Genomic DNA, 20,847 nt, shown 5'->3' with positions numbered 1-20,847 from the left:
ACGACATCGGACGAGTCGAGTGAGCGCCAGCCGCATCAGCTCACTAGTACCCATGTTTCCAGTGTCGACCTCTAGGTTCAGTCCATAAAGAGACTTTAAAAGACAATAATCAGATTTTGCTTTTATTTTCTACCTAGACCCATGCCGGCGGGCTTCGCACCTGCGTGCTAGGAGGATTTAACTTTATTTTCGGCCCTGTGATATATAACACTAACAAAGGGTTTTGTTTACTGAGGTTTTGAGTGTTTATTTTCTTTGTGGGTTCTTATTTGGGAGGTCATCTATGCTTAAATTGCCTTACAATAAAACAAACGGGTGGACCGTAGCTATATTTCCCAATCTATGAAAAGAAACTGAATGAGAATTGTTTTTGTGAATGGTGGTATGTTTAGATGTTATAGTAATGATAAGCCTACATGCACATTTCTTACTTAGATTGCATACTATCTTGCCGTACCGGTATTATGTCGTTTCGTTTTAATATACTGCCAACCTTAGAATTTTTTTAGAACCGAGCCTTTTGTGCAGTGAAAGTTAGTATTTTTGAATGATTATGTTCTTCTACAAGCGGGGATGAACTTCAAAATACAAAGATTCGAAACCTTAGAATCTTTTCAAGGTCGGTTCTCACGTGTTGAGAGACTGTCTAATCCTTCGAAACAGACAAAAATCGAACTATAGTAGTGGTAGCTAGGATACATATTTGTAGTACGTAATGGATAGATCTCTATAGCTGTGGTAGGTCTATTTCAATTTATACCTACTTTTCCGAACGGAAACAACCCTTTATCGCCCCACCCACCCCTCCACAACCAACACCTAGACCTCGAGTAGGCTACACTAATAATATAGGCCTAGAAACGATAAGCCCAACTCTTTTAAAAAAAAAAAATCAAATAGGGGACAAGGCAATAATAAGGATTAAAACCGCTTGGGTTAGGTAGGCTATCGACCCCCAACACGAAAAGCCGAGGTAGCCAAATGAAATGAAATGAAATGAGGTTTAACGTCCTACTGTTCTGCTCCTATACTGGGCTAATGAAGACGGGCATACGCCATACAGTGTGCTATGAGGGAAATTTTGCCCGGGCAGCGGCACTATCGCCTACTCTTATATCGAATTCCAACTGTCAGGGGATCTTTTATGTGCATTCCAATATATACACGGGACCTCGGTTTTTCGTCTCATCCGAAGGACTAGCCAAATGATTGTGTCCATGTTTGCATGCACGTAAAGCTAGGTCATTTCAACATGTATAGCTCCTAAAAGCAGGGGAAGCCCATGGCATACTCCTGAACCAATTCCTAGAAAAGGTCTAATCAAACGACTGCGAGAAGTAGAATAATATAATAGGCCTAATGGCTAATGTATAGTCATTGTGCAGGTCCAAGGCCAGCATTGGTCGTTATATTTTAACGAAATCGTGACGTGTTGGTATTGTGACGAATTTATGACGCTGGTCCATAGTCACCATAGTCAGTCTGTGACTTTTCCGACGATCATAATATTATCATTTATGATGATCGTCGGAAAAGTCACAGACACTATAATTGTCTATTATATTAAATAGCTAAAGTAAAAAATGGTCAAGCCCAAATGTTAGTATATAATAATGTTACAGTAGATCTAATTCTATCTGAACCAATTTGAAACAAGACAAAAGATATATATCCTTCTAAGTTCTAGTTCTAATTCTTTACTTGATAATTACTTCCTAAAAATAAAAACTAAAACTAAAACTAAACCTGAGCCCCAGAGCCTAGCTAGGGCAAGAACCACCCACATAACTAAGGAAGGGAGAAACAAAACAGTGTTTTTTTTCTTTATGAAAATATAGGCCTAATTTTTAAAGTAATTATGCAACAAAATCACAAAATTAATACATAGGCTATTATTAATCTCTATAATTGTGTCTAATCCCTACAACTACAAGTAAAATACCTCACAAAAGATCTTTTAATAAGTTGGACTAGCAAGTAAAGACTACTACAATAAACCCACAATTTTCTAGCGGCCGCGTGGCCTAATGGATAAGGCGTCTGACTTCGAATCAGAAGATTGCGAGTTCGAGTCTCGTCGTGGTCGACAATTTTTTTTTAATTATAAAAAAGTTCAATTTCCATTTTTATCATTGTTGCATCAGTGTTTGTGAGAAAATTTATGATTCAAAATATATTCTCAAATTAATTGTGCGAAATACGAAGAATCCTTTATCGTTTGTTGCTGTCAAATCACGTGACGGCATACAAATTGTTCACGTGACCTTATCGCTCGTCATGTATTAAGTAATCCGGCAAGACTCAAAATATTAATTATTTAAGAATCTGTCAGCCGGAATGAAACACTGTCAGATCTTACCTGTGCCCAGTTTGATTTTCTAATTCCAAAATGCCGATTCGCACAAATAATGCAGGACCTGTCTTAGTGCAGTGTCCCGTCTGCCAGACGAGGTTTGTGAGACTTTTCTAAATTTATTATTTGTATACTACTAATACTAGTATTAGCACTAAAAAAAAAATGTGAAATGGCATTTATTAAATAATATCCTGGATCAGTGGACGGTCACTATGGACATGGTGTGCTAAATTCGAGCTTTTGAATGCTGACCGATGCCTTATATAAAAGAAAAGCCACTTTTTTTTGTTACAATAAACAATAATATTGCTAGAAGACTTTCTTTAAAGCGTCATACGTTTTAAAACTCACCAGTAGGCCTAATGTAAGGGTTAATGGAATTATCTTTTTAAATTAATCTTACACAATCTTAAACATGATTTAATTCACCTGTCCAATTTCCGTTATTACCTATAAAAATTAATAGTACGTTATAGGCGTAGGCCTACTATTCTTTTAAGAAATTCTTCTAGCAATATTAGTTACTAAAGAGAATGTGTAGCATATTTTACGATTTTAATTATAATTTTGACTGTAATGTTTTGAAATGAATTTATTTTGGTTTTTAGTTTTTTTCAGTAATTAGTGTTGCTGTTTTTTTTTGTTGGTTTTTTTTTTGGGGGGGGGGGGGTATTTAGTGAATTTTCGGCATTTAGCATTTTTCAGATTTTTTCGGTAATTACTTAAATAGTATCAAATATTTTTTTTCAGTATTGTTCAGTGTTTTTTGGGGGTACTTTTGGGATTTTTTTTTAGAATTCTTCGGAAATTTTCGGTATAGTAGTTAAAATAAGTCAATCTGATTGGATTTAGTCCCGCATACAGCTGTCTAGTCGTTCGGATGATATGGAAAACCAAGGTCCCACATTTTAGCGAAATTGCCGTAGAAAATAAATTATAGCCGTGGTAATTTATTTGCACTCGGCGCAAGCCCCCCCCCCCCCCCTAATTCCGGCAAGGTGTAAAAGAAAAAAAAAAAAAAAAGAAAAACGAACGAGCCAATGCAGCAAACTTCGTTCAGTTTTAAATTCCCAGATAATAAGATAACTTTTGGCAACATGAATTTTTCCAATTTTTAAATTGTATGGTTTAGATGAAATATATAGCACCCATAAAATGAAATATCTTATAATACTACAATTTATTAATCAGAATGAAGATTGAGACATTTTTATACTTTACAACCAAAGTGGGATTGTATATATATATATATATATATAGATATATATATTATTACAATGTTTACATTAAAAGATAACATTATGAATTATATATTGTAACATTTTTAAATTATTGAAACAATTTTTTATATTATAAAAATGTACACAAAAAAGTCTTTTAAAATATACAAATGAATCATGCATTATAAAAGTTATCTTATATAGAAAGTAGCCTACCAGATCAAGGGAGGGTAAATTTGGACAAATGTCTTCCCCCCCCCCCCCCAATTTCAGGCCAAACTTATTTTTAATCTTGGTCCCGCAACCAGCCTGCAGGCCCCAAAACCTATGTGACTCAAAAGATTATCGCCGGTCTATAGATTGGTGGGGTTCTAAGTATGACTAATTTATCCAACAGGATATACCCAAATATCTATAGGGGATTTTATATTCGTTATTCGCTTACTATTTGGAGTGGATTAAATATTCTATATATTGTGTGACTTAAATACGTAGGCTAAATGGTACCTAACCAAATTTGACCGATCATGGATATAAATTATCTCACAGAACTTTACCTGTCATCTAGCTGTCCCTTGGTAAGTGTGCCCTTAGCCTTGGTAAGTAAGCCCTTAGAATATGCATTCTAAGGGCTCATTTACCAAGGGACCGGTAAAGTTCTGTGAGCAGCATGATTTCTGCATCAGCATGACCATGACTTTTTTTTCAGAAATTTTTCAGGCAGTAGGCTACCGATCTGTTCCTGATGATTTTGCAGACAAAAAACACTGAAAATAGGGTGGGAGTTGTGTTTAATATTTGAAGATCAGATGCCAGTAAATCACATATATGGAGTCTTATCTTAAAAAAATCTGACATAATTCTACCGTAACATCACGTGCTGCTGGCTGGAATGAAAATGTCCACGGCTCGTTGTCTGGTGTATTTTATCATTTAAAAAGTTCAAAACAAATCCCAGAAATAAAGGCTATGAATATAATTTACTGGAAAATTTGACGAAATCAAATAATTAGGTCGGGAAAATGTGTCATATATAATTTTTAGTGTAAATGTAGACGGGATGTGAGAACGGAATTCCAGGGGGCGTACGTCCGCCGCAGAGGTACAATGTTATGTATTTATAATGTCATGCACAGGTTTGAAGTCGCCTTTTGATAATCAGCACGGTATTAATTACGGATATTTTAGAACCGGAATCTAACACCTCAACGGCGAAGTATTCATTTAAATTGCAAGTTAGATACCATGATACTTATATTTGGTGGAATTGTGGATACCGATTATACAATTGCACGAATCTTCTTTGTGTCGCTGAGCCAAAGCAGATTCGCGGGCCTTCTGATTTCGAAGAAAAAAAACGAATTATACGACATGTATTACGATATTCATATAGACTGCGGTGTACGTAAAGCTCTAAACAATTTAAGGGTGATTGTGGTGACCGAATTCTGGACTAATTATGTAATAATGATGATGTGTCTGAATAGACATTATGAACGAAAACATTAAAACGTTTATAGTTAACGTGTTATTATTCATCACCTTAACAATCAAAGTTTACCAGTTTAAAAAATGCGTAGTGACAAAAGTAAATTAAAAGTTTTGCCTTAGTGTGCATAAAAACTGCCGTTGTGAAGAAGGAATTACTGTGGCATTTTTTGAAAAAAATGCTTTGTTCCAATTTCACGAATTTTGACCCCTACATATGGGCTTGCACATATAGGATCCCTTTGGCAGTTGGAAGGAAATAAAAGAGTAGGCCATAGCGCTGCTGCCTGGGCAAAATAGCCCGGTTAGAGCCAAACACTTTTTTTTTTTTAGATTGTGCAAGGATTTAAGTGGAAACATTCTTGTTAGTTTGTACAGGGCTTAATGTCAAAGCCCCAATGTGTTGTCAAGTTTCAGTTAGCTCTTTAAATTTTTAACTTTGTCTTCTGAACCACATTGTGGATTTTAATTTTAACCAAATTTGGTGGTAGGTACATTTATATGCTACTGGTATCTTTATTCTGATTAGTTCAGATAAGGTAGATAATTAATGGCCCAAGAGGACCATTCAGGACAGCATAGCCGAATTCAGATAGCATGGCAGAATGTAGAACACATACAGAATGGCATGCATATAATAGTACTAATTAGATAAAATACAAGTACATATCACAGGATGACATGTATACATGATTAAATACAGGTGATAAAATACATATCACATAGATTAGATATATAAATGATAAAACAAACAATAATACTTCATAGAAATATCAAAGGTCGCTCATATCTCATATTGGGTCCAACTTTAACAGTTTTAGACTTGAAGGTTAGGGTCAACAGACATATGCACCTTATAGTCCTGATCGATGCACTATTTTAGAGCCATAGAAATCACATGCAAACTACAATATTGAAAAAGATTAATCTCCAATTGGAATATCTGTCCAAAAATGGTCCTGTTCTGTTCATTGAAATTTCATTGATCTATGTGTAGTTTCCCTTTTTTATAAGCGGACTTCCATTTTGTTGTCTGCGAGAATTTATTGGTAGTCCTGTATTAAATCCCATTGAATCTAAGCCGGGACATTATCTGGTATTAGTATTTTGAATTTGTTTTCTCGATTAAATATTAAATAATTTGAAAGTTTGTCACGTGTGTGGTTGTTTTTGTAGGGGGGTGGGGGACATAGTAAAGCTACATAATATGCAGATTTTTGAACATTTTCAATCATGTTTGGTGGTTCTTTTTAAAATTTAATTAAATAATTTAACTGCTTCATAGTGGTCAAAACAAGGCTTGAAATTAACATTTTTAGACATTATTGACTTCTCCTAGACTATATCTGGACTAGGACACTTATTTGGAACACTTTGAAGGGTCAAATTTAGATATTTTACACTTTAGTACAGAAATGTATTTGAAGATGCAATTTATAGTAGGCACTATATTTAGGGGTGCACAAACATATTTTCCCAAGGGGAGTGCACCATCAAAAAATCTGCCCACTCCCCATTAGAAAATCAATTATTGTCCCCAGTCGAAAAGTAGTAAGTATAGCATTATGTCATTTTTAAATGACACAGTTGAATATTGATTTGTAGGCCTCATTTTGGTTTGATTAAATGTGTAAGAGACTCGGGCAAACCAATCAATTTTCCAGAAAGAAAAAAAAAAACGGCCCACTCAGCAAAAAGATCGCCCCATTTGCCAATCTGGACTAAGCTCAGGGTAACCCCCCTGTTGTGCGTTCCTGCTTATGTTGATAGAACATAATTAACCATAATAATAATGACGAGCGATAAAGCCAATATAGACACCTATTTTTGATGATTTTTTCAGTCACAGCCCAGTAAAAGGAGAACTACAAGATGGAGTCGCTGCAGATTGTCAAAACTGTGGACAATTTTTCAAATTTTAAGCGATAAAGTCAATATAGACACCTATTTTTGATGATTTTTTCAGTCACAGCCCAGTAAAAGGAGAACTACAAGATGGAGTCTATGCTGCAGATTGTCAAAACTGTGGACATTTTTTCAAGTTTAGAGCTGAAGGTCCAGTTCGATCAACTTTTTCTATGACAATAAATGGACAAAGTTACACAGGTAAACTTAGCATTTCCTTCTTCTATTAATGAATGGTGGTAGGGAGTTGTTGAAGGGGGGTGGGGGGGGGGGGAATATGTAAAAGGATAGTTTTACCCAATTGACATGTTTCCACCATACTGTGCTAGGAATGATTGATCTATTTTTTTGTTGATTATTTGGCCTGAACTACATTCTGGATTATTTTTGTCTTATTATTTTGTATAGTTTTGTTGCATCATTGCTTTGACTAAGGTTAAAAATGAGCATTTTCTGCTGGGGTTTAAATGTTAAGCAATTTGTATGCTCAGTGCTTTTGAAAAGATAAAAGCGCAAGTAATGAAGGATTAAGGTGGGGTACAATAGCCTTACTTATGGCCTTTTTTTGTAGTTGATAACTCATATCCAGGAAGTACGTCTCTAAATGAGTTTTTACGTCAGAAAGGAATATCCCCAGGAACTAAAGTGATGTGTATAGAGGGAGGATGTGGTGTATGTGTCGTGTCGGCCACCATAATGGATCCAGTCACAAGTAAACCAAGGACTTATACTGTTAATTCTGTAAGTTTTTTTAATTCCCAAATTATAGTGTTGAAATGAATCAACACACTTCTTTTTGGCACAAACTGTGCTGGGGGGTTGGATGGCTGAATGGTTAGCGCGCGCTGTATCATAAAGTCTGTCATTGAGTCGACTAGCGTGGTTTCGAATCCCCAGTTGTACGTGACAAGGAGTAGGGTCGCCTGTCCAACCTCGTGGGTTTTCTCCGGGTCCTCCGGTTTCCTCCCACTGCTAAAGACCCCTACGTGCAAGCGAATTATTGAAATAAAATTAAACCATATGTTAGTCCCGAAATGACCTAGTTTGTGTCGAGTGGACGTTAAACCCCATTTCTCTCTCTCTCTCTCACAAACTGTGCTAATGATGATGGGCATTTGCCATGTTGAGTGCTATGAGGGAAGCTTTGCCTAGACAGCTGCACTACAGCCTACTCATATTTCAAATTTTGTCAAGGGTTCTTTTACATGCATACCAATAAGGTAAGTGCTGCCATGATATACCTTGGAATTGATGTGTATTTTACTTGTAACAAAAGCTGTTCTTCCAAAAGAAAATGTGCCTAGTAGTTTGGACGGAATGAAAAACCAGGGTCCAAGTGTACATATTGGTGAGCAAGAAACCTTGGCAGTTGAAATTTTGTGAAGAGTGGGCATAAATGCAACTGTCCAGTTAAAATAGCCCTCCTTGCTTTCTATGTTGAGTAGATGAAAATACAGCTGTCCGGACAGAATCTGACCACCTTACATTTACATTGCATATGTAACCCCATTCTATTATTTGCATAAGATAAATATATGTATATTTTATATTTGTATTTATTACTGAGTTGTACATACTACATATATCATGATTATGTGTATATTATAGTGTTGTATATACCATTTTTTTACATGTGTAAATTGCAGTGTTAGTTTTTATATAATGATTATGTGTATATTACAGTGTTGTATATTACAGTGTGGTATCTTGCTGTGTTGTATATATTATATTATGTGTATATTACAGTGTTGTGTACCATTGTTACAATGTGATGGTTGGAATATAACTACAATTGAAGGTTTAGGTAACACTAGAGATGGTATTAATCCTATACAACAACGTCTAGCTGATTATAATGGTACACAATGTGGTTTCTGTAGTCCTGGTCAGGTCATGTCTATGTACAGGTCAGATATTATTTGCATAGTATGATCCCTCTTCGACCAAAGTGCCATTACACTCCTACAACATATCCTCCTTTGATCGAACTGCCATTACACTCATACAACATATCCTCTTTTGATCGAACTGTCATTACACTCATACAACATATCCTTATTTGATTGAACTGCCATTACACTCATACAACATATCTCCCTTCGATCAAACTGCCATTACACTCATACAACATATCCTCCTTTGATCGAACTGCCATTACACTCATACAACATATCCTCCTCTGAGGATACCACACTGTAATATACAACACTGTAATATACACATAATCATTATATAAAAACTAACACTGCAATATACTGAAATCATCAGAAGGCTAGTGGATTGTGTTAATGAAGACGGGCATACGCCATACAATATACTATGAGAAATATTTTGCCCAGACAACGACACTACAGTCTACTCTTATTTCGAAGTGTCAAGTGTCAATGTTTATAATTCCATCCGAACAACTAGACACTGTCCTTGCCAGACCCTCAGTCTTGCACCACTGACATTGGGAACCTTGAACCTCATCGTTGGCAAGCTACGGTAGTATCTTACTCTAAGCATGGCTCCCACAGTGGAAATGATGCTGTCTGGGCAAAATTCTCCTCTCTAGCATTGCATATGTGATAAAATTAACCGTGTTAGTCTTAGAATACAAGAGTGTTGTGTTGATGATAAATTAATCTCTTTTCAATTCCGTTCAAAGCGGAAAGTATGCAATCTGATAAAAATACAGATCTATTTTCGTTTTTTTTTTTATACTTTTGAATTCCTACACTGACCGGTTGTAATGATTGGTCGCGTCTGAGGTCATACAAGCGACTTTTGACCCTATGACGTCAGAAATTTGATTAACCAATCAGCACTGATGACTGATGTTACTAGTGGATTACCCACAGTTCCGTGCAAAACACGCCTAAAGCTCGCCATAACAGACCGTTATATTGGCTAATCCCTCACACCATTCAGAACATGTCAATGATAACAACTCTTCCAGATCCTAGTGTAGTAAAGACAAGTAAATCAAAATTTTGAACTATAAAAACGAAACGAAATAGGATCTGTGTTTTAATCAGATTGGATAGTATGCAAAATTGAGAAAAATTAATCTGTCTATGGCAGAGATATCAAATATGTGAATAGATTCACACAAATATTTGGTGAATCTATTATAAGGGGATGAAGTTATTTAAATCTTAAAATGTGCGAGTTGTATCCATTCTTGAGTATTTATCCAGCCCGGTTTTCCCTTGTCAGAGTGGTGCAAGACAGAGGCCTGGCAAGGAACAGTATCTAGTCATTCAGATGGGACAAAAAACTTGATGTACTGTGTACAATTTGTCTACCTTCATCTTTGAAGCGTTAATTATGTTTTATCTTTTATAAATAGTTTATTGAAGACGAATCCCCATCCTACCATGGAAGAAGTAGAACAGATAATGGACAATGTAGTATGTCGATGTACAGGTTGGTCATGCTTACTAACCTTTCATTATGTGTGGCCAGGTCACCACAAAGTGTCCACAGGAACCAATCACTGAGCCCATTCGATGTCTAACCTTGCTTTTTTATGCCTCCCATATCTGACTATGTTTACACTATATTCCCCCCGCCCCTTACTCGATTGAACGGTCCGGAATTGAATTCTGTCAATCCCAAAAATAGTGACAATCGAGTTATAATGGGATTTTGGGGCTAGAATGCATGAGAAAATGTCTCAACCAACCATGAGAGCTGAAACATATTCGTTGTGCTTAATTACGTCAGATTCTACTCACACCACTGTGAATCACACGATTACAATTCCGTCAATTCGGAATGTTCCGGACTGACAATCAAGTATCCCCAGTCAGTTCTACGTAATATGATATCTCCACACTTGTAACATTTATAATGTTATTGTATATGCTGTCACCAATTCCATACGTCTGTCCATCTGTTGTCCGTCCATCTATCGTCCACTGAACACAATAAAGGCTACAGTAATCCATATATAAGTACTTTCTTTAAATTGTCTATCTCAATGAAATAAAGAAGCTTTTTAATTTTCAAGAGTTCTTCGATCCCTTTTGTTACAAAATCTAGTTATGATTTGATCATTCTGAAATTTATGCTGGTTATATCTATCCTGTTGAAAGGAACCATATTGATTTTCGATAATGACACCCAAAGTTTGTCCCCTTCTTTATGAAATCTTGTTTGTGCCATGCTATGATAATGATTGATAAATCTTTTTAAAAGTTTATGAGTTGTACCATGATTAGCCCATAATAGACGACAAAACTGTTGGTTATCTATGTTTTCACCAATTGAAGTGAGTGAAACACAGAGTGAGTGAGACAGAGAGCCAGAGGGAAATGAGAGAGGGAGACATGGTTCAATTTTATTTCAATAATTAACTTGCACATAGGAGTCTTTAGCAGTGGGAGGAAACAGGAGGACCCAGAGAAAACCCATGAGGTTGGACAGACGACCCTACTCCTTGTCACGTACAACCGGGGAATCGAAACCACGCCAGTTGACTCAATGACAGACCGTATGATACAGTGTGCACATGTTACCCGTTCGGCCATCCAAACCCCCGAGAGAGAAATGGGTTTAACATTGACTCAACACAAACTAGGTCATATTTTTAGGAGGTTCAATTTTATTTCAGTTATTCTCTTGCTCATAAAGGTCTTTTGGCTGTGGAAGGAAACCGGAGGAACTGGAGAAAACCTACCAGGTTGGACAGGCAAAAAAAATAAAAACTAGGAATAAATTTTCTTTATTTCCACAGGTTACAGATCAATCCTGGATGCAATGAAATCATTTTCTGCTGATGCTGGTCCTGATCTTCCTGGTGGCCTAATTGATATTGAGGTAAGTTGTCTAAACTTCTATAATTATTGCAGATTAAAAATTATATTGAATCATTAAAATTTTCCAGATTATTTGGGGTGCCACAGTGGCTCAGTGTGTAAGGCGTCGACTCACTAATCATGAAGTTTGGGTTAGATTCCGGTGTTGGTCGAGACAATTTTTCATTGTGGTTTTCCTTTGTCAGTGGTATAGGATGGAAGGCCTGATAGGAAAATGCTGGTTAGCACGTAAAAGACCCCTTGACAGTTGGAATTCGATGAAGATATAAAAACTGTATCGTTTTATGTTCAAAACTTCTTAATGATAAACCATCGACTGATGTAATTTTCGCATGCCACTATAAAGTTGAGTGAAGGCTTACATATATATATGTCATTTTTCTCTTAACCATCCAACAGTGGCATACAATTGAAGTACTATTCCCTAACAACTGTCAACTGCTGCAGGCCGTCATGTTTATTTTGAAGTTCGTATATAGATCGACAAGTTACTTTGTTAACAGATAAATAAAAAAAACCCAACCCTTTAGAACTTGGACCCTTGAAACAGCCCCGAGCTGCTGAGCACTCACTTTCGTGCTTCTAACCGTCGTGAGTCATGTGGTTAGCTGTAAACTATTTAAGAACCGTTTCCTACTTCTGTGAGCTGGTCTAGGGATCGATTGTTGGGACGGTTATGAAATGAAGTACAGAGTTGATTGTGAAAAAAGATTACCTAGAAACCATAGCTAAATTTCAACTCTTGCGTCCAAATGATCTACACCCACACACCCACCGGCCCATCCACGCTGACAAGGGTAAGAAAGTGTCGACACAGGTGGATGTTGATGCGAGGCAAAGGCAACATTTAAAGGAAGCAAGTCGCTAACTCAATGTCAACCAGAGTCTTCAACATTGCAAACGTCAACTTATTGTTCAATTTAAATCAACATTGGTGTTGTTATCTCACCGTGAAAAAATGCGCTTTTGATATCCAATATTATACGCCCACATTTTCATGTGGAAGTATATTGTCGTTGTCCCTGTCCGTCCGTCCATCCACAATTGTTTGTGAACACTCTACAGGTCACAATTTTTATCCGATTTCAACTAAACTTGAAATATAGGTTTATCACCCTAAGATCTCGGTTCCTTTCGATATGTATGGCATGTATCGGACTGTAACTTCATGGATTATGGCCCCTGATTGTAAGAAAAATATTGTGTTACAGGGTTGTGGACCCTCTTGATGTCACTATTTTCATCTGATTTTGATGAAACCTGAAATGCATGTTTATGACCCACAGATCTCGGTTCCTTTCGATATTTGCGCATATCGGACCATAACTTCCTGAATTATGGACCCTGATTGTAGAGAAAATCGCGTTTTTAGCTTGTGGACCCCATAGAGGTCACAATTTTTATCTGATTTAAAAAACCGTTACAATATATCAATGTTACACCATAAGGATGGTTGAGTTCGAATTTCGTTGTGGACCCCCTGGAGGTCACAATTTTCATCTGATTTTGATGAAACTTGAAATGCATATTTATAACCCACAGATCTCGATCCCTTTCAATATTCGCGCATATCAGACCGTAACTTCCTGAATTATGGCCTCTGATTGTACGCAAAATGGCGTTTTTAGCTTGTGGTCCCGCTAGAGGTCACAATTTTTATTTGATTTAAAAAAAACGTTCGAATATATCACCGTTACACCATAATGTTTGTTGAGTTTGAATTTCGTGAAAATCGTGCCAAAACTGCCGGACAAAATGGCCACTCCTCGTATGCAAATAGTTTAAACATTTGGTAAATCAATGTAGTGGACCCTCTAAAGATCACAATTTTGATCCGATTTCGATGAATCTTAAAATACATGTTTATAACCCAAAGGTATTGGTTCCTTTTGATATTCGTGCATATCGGATCGTAACTGAATTATGGCCATTGATTGAACAAAAAATCACGTTTTTAGCTTGTAGTCCCTGTAGAGGTCACAATTTTTATCCGATTTAAAAAAAAAATGTGTGAATATATCACCATTACACACTAAGATCTTGGTTCCTTTTGATAATCACAGATACCCGAACTTAACTTCCTGGATTATGGCCCTTGATTTTCAAAAAATCGCATTTTTAGCTTGCGGATTCTCTAGAGGTCACGATTTTAAAAACGGTTTTAAATACATCACCAATCCACCATAATGAAGGTTGAATTCGTATTTCGGGAAAATCAAAATGAAACTGCCCGACAAAATGGCCGCTCTTTGTACGCAAATTGTGTAGAAGTGTGTAATACGATGGTTGTGGACCCACTAGAGGTCACAATTTTTATCCGATTTTAATGAAACTTAAAACATATCTTTATGTCCCAAAGATCTCTGTCTCTTTTGATATTTACACATTTCAGGCCATAACTTTCTGGATTATTGCCTCCGATTATACAAAAAATCACGTTTGTTTTTAGCTCAGGCATCGATATTTCCGCGCACATGCGCACGGCGTGCGCAGGCACATTTGCTTGAAAAAATTTTTTACAGGCACATTTTTAAAGATGTAGCCACGCCGGGCGGCTCCTGTGCCCGGCAATATTTTTTGCCGCCCAGCACAAAGAAAAAATCGAAAAAGGCCCAGTCGTATTTAAACCCCCTCGTCCTTCTCTGTAGACAAACTCGGCGTTCGAAATTTACCACGGCAGTTAAACGGCAAAGCCATGGTAAAAGCTGACGTACGCAAACCCAATCTGTTTCACAGAGAATTACGAGTCTCGTATAATACCTCTGTCATAGATGACTGCCTTAACACGTACCGTCACAGCACGCGGTGTGAATCATTGGCTGAATGATGCGTGCATTGTTTACATAAGACATAACTGCTTCGGAGAGAATGCTGCATTTTAGTCATTTTAATACCCATTTATACTAAATAGGAAATAATGTTTACCTACAAATACGTCAAACGCCATTATTTATTTTTCCAATATATACAAAAAATGTTTTAGAATTTAATTTGTCGCAGGAAAAAAGTTAATATTTCTAGCTCATTAAGCCGCATCAATGTCATCCTTATCAGTGATTGTCGCGGCCAAGCAAATATTCACTGCGGATCCGTGTGACGCAAACCATGTCTGTCACGGCATAATTTATTTTTGTGTGCCGTAGTAGACCCTATCATCCCAAATTAGTTTAAAGAAAGATGTATTGGTATTTTGTTTATTTATACTTAGAAGATGTGTAGGTCTAGGGCTATTCATTTTACAATTATTCTACGATCTTTATGTTTGTTTATTTGCCGTAAATAGGTCACCCAGACCAATTTACGGCACTCCAAGGTTTGAATGTCGTAATTGTCCAACACGTGCCTGCAAATTTTCACGATGATCTTATTTTATTTCTTACCTGTGTTGACCGTGGATTTGCTACGGCCCGAGAGTAGGACTAGGAGGACAATGAGAGCTTTCTCAGTTTCTGCCTGACCTGATTCTCATTCCACCATAATAATAATAATATTCGTGAGACATGTACAACAACTTTACAAACAAGTCAAATAATACAACGTGTTTTAATTATCAATATCTACCTGTTGTCATAATTCGTTGTACTCAAATAAAACACAAACACCGTTTTAAGAATCGTTTTAATTTTTAATCTCAAAGTAATAAAGTAATATTTGAAAAAAAACCCAACAAAACAACAAATATCGAAAGGTCCTCAACTTATCTATCCAGAGAAACAGAGTGGGGCGGGACAATTTTATGCTCGCTCGGGTGGTGTCAAAAAGTTTTTAGATCCCTGTATCATTGATGAAAATTAAGTGAATTGGTAAAATTTGAATATATAAATGGAAATTTGATTTGCACTGAACCAAATACAAAAGGCAGCAGATGCTCTGAAAATACACCAAGAAGGGTTTAATTTTCATAAAAGACCACGCCCCACTCCCAAAATTTTTTGGGCCTCGCTCCGCTCGCCTAATATATTTTAACACCACTTGCCAAATCCTGGCTACATCCGTGTGTTTCAGTATGACCCTGCAGGCACATTTTCAAGTGTGTGCGCAGGCACACTCAACTTTTATAGAGCCCTGTTTTAGCTTGTTCTCTATTCATCTCTTTCAAAATGTGGGTGTATCCTGCGTGGCAGCCACTGGTTTAAGACAAAATGAAAATGTTTAAATTGGCACACGAATCGCGTGTTAGAATGCTTTCGAGCTTCATTTGTAATGAGACGCCTCAATGAACGAGGCTAAACATATCCCACAGGAAAATACTACCAGTGTAGACTGGAATAACTGCCATTTAATTTGCATTCTTCGTGTATTTCGCGGAACTATTGACAGTGAATCATACATTCATATTAGCCTATATTATTATATGCGTTGCAATCCATTTGTGTCCACTTCTAAGTGCCAAAGAATATTGATTTAGCTCCTTTAAATTATCGTTGTCTATCCACAGTTTCGTTCAATCCATCAACCCAGTTCCATTGGTTTTTCATTGGTAATGCTATTTATCCCCACGCGCAAGCGAGTTATTGAAATAAAATTGAACTGTGCATTAGTCCCAAAATGACCTAGTTTGTGTCAAGTGGACATTAAACCCCATTTCTATCTCTCTCTCTCTCCCATTTGGATGCAGGTGTTGAAATTTTGATTATAACTCTAATGTTTTCTTGTAACAGGGCTATAGTCGGAGTATAGGGTTAAAATTGCTATGTTTTGTTTAACTGTGTGACAAACCTAATTGTCTCCCTTTATTCATGTGTAACCTGTATATCATGATAGGATTTAGAGAGAAAGATTTGTAAGAAAACTGGTAATCCATGTACTGGAAAATGTTCTTCTGACCAACCACAGACCATGTTACATATGGTGACGGCTGGAAGTCAGTGGTTAAAACCAACCAATAAACAAGAGCTTTGCACATTACTAAACCAACATAAGGCAGATAATTACAGACTTCTACATGGTAACACTGGCTTTGGTGAGTATGAAATAGTCACACAGTGATTACCGTATTTAAACAGAGCTATGTTTCTATAATAAAAATCTCCATTTGCCTTTTAGTCTGGATAATATTGTGAGTTTAAATGTCTAATGGTACATAAATTCATTCAAATCCAACCATTTCTCAGCTCCACTCAATTCTACTAAAACCCCATACAAATCAACCCAAACTAATCCAATTTCACTCAATTCTATGCAAATTCAACCCAAAACCATCTAAAACTTTAACGTCATCTGAAATTATTCAACTTCACCCACATCAACCCAAATTCACACAAATCAACTCAAAACCACACAAATCTACCCAAAACAATCTAAAACCATTCAACTTTACCGAAATCAATCCACGTTCACACAAATCTACCTAAAGTCATATAAATTCGTTCAACTTCACCCAAATCAACCAAAATCCAAACAAATCTACCAAAAGTTATCTAAAACCATTTAACTTAACCCAGATCCATCTAAAATCAACTCATAATACTGATATAATAATTAACAGGTGTGTATAAAGATATTAGTGATTGGAATTATTCTGTTTTGATTGATATCAGAGGTGTTGTAGATTTCAATATAATTCAGGTAAGTTTTACGGAATTCCTGATATGAAAGAATTTTTTCATGTATAATATTTCTTTAATTGCCTGCCTTTGTTTTTGTGCATGGCTTTCGCTTCAAAATTGGGCCAGTTGGTCAATTTTTTATGCACTTTTATTTTGTTTATTATCCCAATTTTTTATAAAGGGATCTGGTGGTCTTTGAGAGATTTTTTAATCTTGTGAAATCTTTTGAAGGGATATCAGTCTAAACATGGTTGAATTCTGTTCAATAATAACAAAGATCGAATAATTTTTAAACAATATTAATGATATAAATAAAAACACCGAAAAGACAAATCTGTTCGAACTGAAATAACAAATCTGTGCCAGAGAAAATGACAGGCATCAGAAGGATATTTTGGATAAAGCTTGAATTTGTGCTGGACACTGTCTGTAACTGGTGCCTTGTTTTCCCGCTCGTGTGTGTGTGTGTGTGCTGTTGTGACTTGAGTAGCAGTTAGTAGTAGTAGTAGTATTAGTAGTAGTTAGTAGTACTTGTAGTAGTTAGAAGTAGTTAGTAGTTTCCTAGGGAACATATTTAGTACATGAGTTTTAATTTTCAACATGTCCCTCCTACTCTGTAAAACTAGCAACTACACAGTAACAATATTTACAAATTATATATCATATTATATCAGCTTATCAAGGGGAAAAATCAAATAAACAAGAATGAAAAAATGGCAAATAAACATAGATTCAGAGGACAACAGTAATTAACAAGGGTTTAAATGATTTGACATATTAAACTAACTCCTTTTTGAAAAAAAAAATTGAAGACGCATGTTTCACAGTTTGAGGTAGTGAATTCCACGAATGTCATTGTGAAATTGATGTGTGATTTAAGTTTATATATTATAGTATTTCTAATAATGAATGGTTTCTTTTGTCTACAGCTAGGGGGAAAAACTCTAAAACTTGGTGCCAACTTGACATTAACAAATCTACTGGAGTATTTCAATACAAAAGCTGCTGCTGGTAACGACAGAATGACATCATTCTACTCAAATATTTCTCTACATTTAGAAAAAATTGGTACAACTTCTATTAGAAATGTAAGTAATATTAGAAATGCTGCCTGCTAAGGGATCTTTTACGTGCAGGCCAATGTATAGACGGAACCTCGTTTTTTTGTCACATCCGAATGACTAGACAGCTGTACTTGTCAGGCCCTCCGTCCTTCACCACTAACAAGGGAAAACCATGTCGGAAAATCTTGATGAACTTTGTCGACCAAAGCATGGATCTTAGTTCCTCCCATAAAATATGATCTAATTTGTGTTAGGAGGACATTAAACATCAACTATTGGTGTGGATCAAATTACAGGTGTTAGTTGATTTGAGAAGCCTATATGTATAATTCTGATATTGTATTTTATGTTCCAGCTTGGAACTTGGGCTGGAAACCTGATGATGAAGAACAAACATCCAGAGTTTATATCTGATATCTACGTTATATTTGAGGCTATGAAAACCCTTCTGGTTATTGGTAGGTTATAAAATGTATTAAAATGAAATGGAGTTGAATGTCCTACGTCATGCACCACTGATAAGGGGGAAACCATGCCGAAAAATCTTGATGCATTTGGTCAACTCTCTTGGCCAATACTGGGACCGAACCTGCGACCTCCAGACTACTCACTTAGCCACAGTGGCTCCAAATGTATTGAATTATTATCATATATTATAATTTAAATTTAAATTATAATGAATGGGATCTGTCTGTCCTTCCATGATGGAACTTTGTATACACATCAACCTGTTATAGTAGTTGTGGCTTTTTCTAATTAAAAATTTCTTGGATTTGATCATTTTTGTGTTTCCTTGGAAACATGTTTGACTTTATGATGACTAAGTTTTCTTATTTTTGGGGGATTTTTTGTGCCCACATGAACCTATTACAGTAGAGGTGCCTTTTGTGAGTGATCTGGATAGGAAACTTTGAATGATCAATACTCAGATAAAATAATATTTAGAAGTGGTTTACGACATTTTGCATTTATTTAATGGAATATTATGGACGACACAGTAATTTTGGTAATTAAAATTTTTTAGATTTGATCATTTTCATGTTTGATTTGATGATGACTAAGTTTTCTTATTTTGGGTTTTTTTTGTACCCACTTGAACCTATTACAGTAGTTATGCCTCATGCTTAGTGAGGTAGTTTACAACATTTTGCATTTATTTATTGGAATATTATGAACACAATAATTTTGTTTTTCAAGTAATTTCATGATCTGTATTTAAATCTTTTATCTAGTTGATAGTACTGGTAAAGAAATGAATTACAATATCGCAGACTTCTTGAAACTGGACATGACAGGCAAGGTCATCACCATGGCAATAATACCTCTTGTTACCGATGCCAACATCAACATTAGAAGTTTCAAGTCCATGCCCAGGCATCAGGTCAGTACTTGACTAGAAAATGTCTCACAATGAAATCTTGCAGCAGGAAGGACCTTAACATTCTTCAACATTCTTCCTGGTATATTGGGAAGATGGTATGTTAAATTCCATTCCCTTATGTTTGCTCTTTATTGATAGGTAAAATCAGGCCATGGCCAAATTGCATGGTATAAAGAATTGACAGATTCACTGATGACATTTCTGTGTTATGTTATTGCAGTTGAACAGATTACATTATTGTAGTTAAACAGATTACCTTATTACATTTAAACAGATTACGTTTTTGTAGTTAAATCGATTACATTATTGCAGTTAAAAAGATAACATCATTTTAGTTAAATCGATTACATTATTGCAGTTATAAAGGCTAAGTTATTGTAGTTAAATTGATTAAATTATTGTATTATAACTGATTACATTGTTGTATTTTAACTGAGTATGTTAAACAATTTATGTATTTTTAACAGAATGCTCATGCATATGTGTCTGCTGGTTTTAATATGGAGGTCGATGCCTCAAAGAATTATTTAGTTGGGCGAAATCCTGTCCTGGCATATGCTGGAATCAGCAAGACATTTGTAAGTTAAAACAAAGGGACATGTAAAGGCCCTGATTATTATATATCTTTAAAGATTTGTACCGCTTGAGTTTCAAAGTGCCAGTGATTTGTAAATGATTTGATAATAGTTGTTCAATAAAATACAAATAGATGATTTAAATATACATTATGCAAGAGCTAAATCTGCATATTGTAGGTCTTTCTTTAGGCCTGAAAAGTTTTCTAAATTATTAATTAGACATTAATTAACTTATCTAGGCCATAGTCAACTCTCGATGGCATCAGATTTCTCTGATATTAAATACATTAGAACAGTTCAGCCATATTTTGATTTAAGCTAAAAATGGAGGAGCGAGACTTAGCTTTGAACAACCAGTACAGTGGTTGAAATTATTGCACATGTCTTGTCAAACCTTCAAAGGCTAATATCTTTGCTGGCAACAAAGTAATTTGAATGAAATTTTCAAATTATTCATTTTACATTATCTATTTTCGTACTATTATATCAAGAATGGTTAGC

The 20,847-nt window shown here is 35.8% G+C and overlaps 1 protein-coding gene and 1 non-coding gene across 2 annotated transcripts in view; both read left to right on the top strand.

The window, feature by feature from the left end:
• Positions 1 to 2,013: 2,013 nt before the first annotated feature.
• On the top strand, positions 2,014 to 2,086 carry Trnar-ucg (transfer RNA arginine (anticodon UCG)). The gene has a single exon. It is a non-coding gene; the product is annotated as a tRNA-Arg (tRNA).
• Positions 2,087 to 8,700: 6,614 nt separating this feature from the next.
• The window catches only part of LOC126824506 (uncharacterized), a 44,149-nt gene continuing 32,002 nt past the window's right edge, over positions 8,701 to 20,847 (top strand). The window contains exons 1-9 of the mRNA XM_050553739.2: positions 8,701 to 8,876; positions 10,304 to 10,380; positions 11,693 to 11,775; positions 16,539 to 16,737; positions 17,263 to 17,342; positions 18,253 to 18,411; positions 18,743 to 18,845; positions 19,620 to 19,768; positions 20,236 to 20,346. Coding sequence (XP_050409696.2) covers positions 8,701 to 8,876; positions 10,304 to 10,380; positions 11,693 to 11,775; positions 16,539 to 16,737; positions 17,263 to 17,342; positions 18,253 to 18,411; positions 18,743 to 18,845; positions 19,620 to 19,768; positions 20,236 to 20,346 — 1,137 coding nt within the window. The remainder of the gene's footprint in view (positions 8,877 to 10,303; positions 10,381 to 11,692; positions 11,776 to 16,538; positions 16,738 to 17,262; positions 17,343 to 18,252; positions 18,412 to 18,742; positions 18,846 to 19,619; positions 19,769 to 20,235; positions 20,347 to 20,847) is intronic.

Source organism: Patella vulgata, chromosome 6, assembly GCF_932274485.2.
Source record: "Patella vulgata chromosome 6, xgPatVulg1.2, whole genome shotgun sequence".
In the NCBI taxonomy this organism is placed as follows: Eukaryota; Metazoa; Mollusca; class Gastropoda; family Patellidae; genus Patella; species Patella vulgata.
The sequence above is the reverse complement of the archived record's forward strand: the minus strand, read 5'-3'. Positions and strand labels throughout refer to the sequence as shown.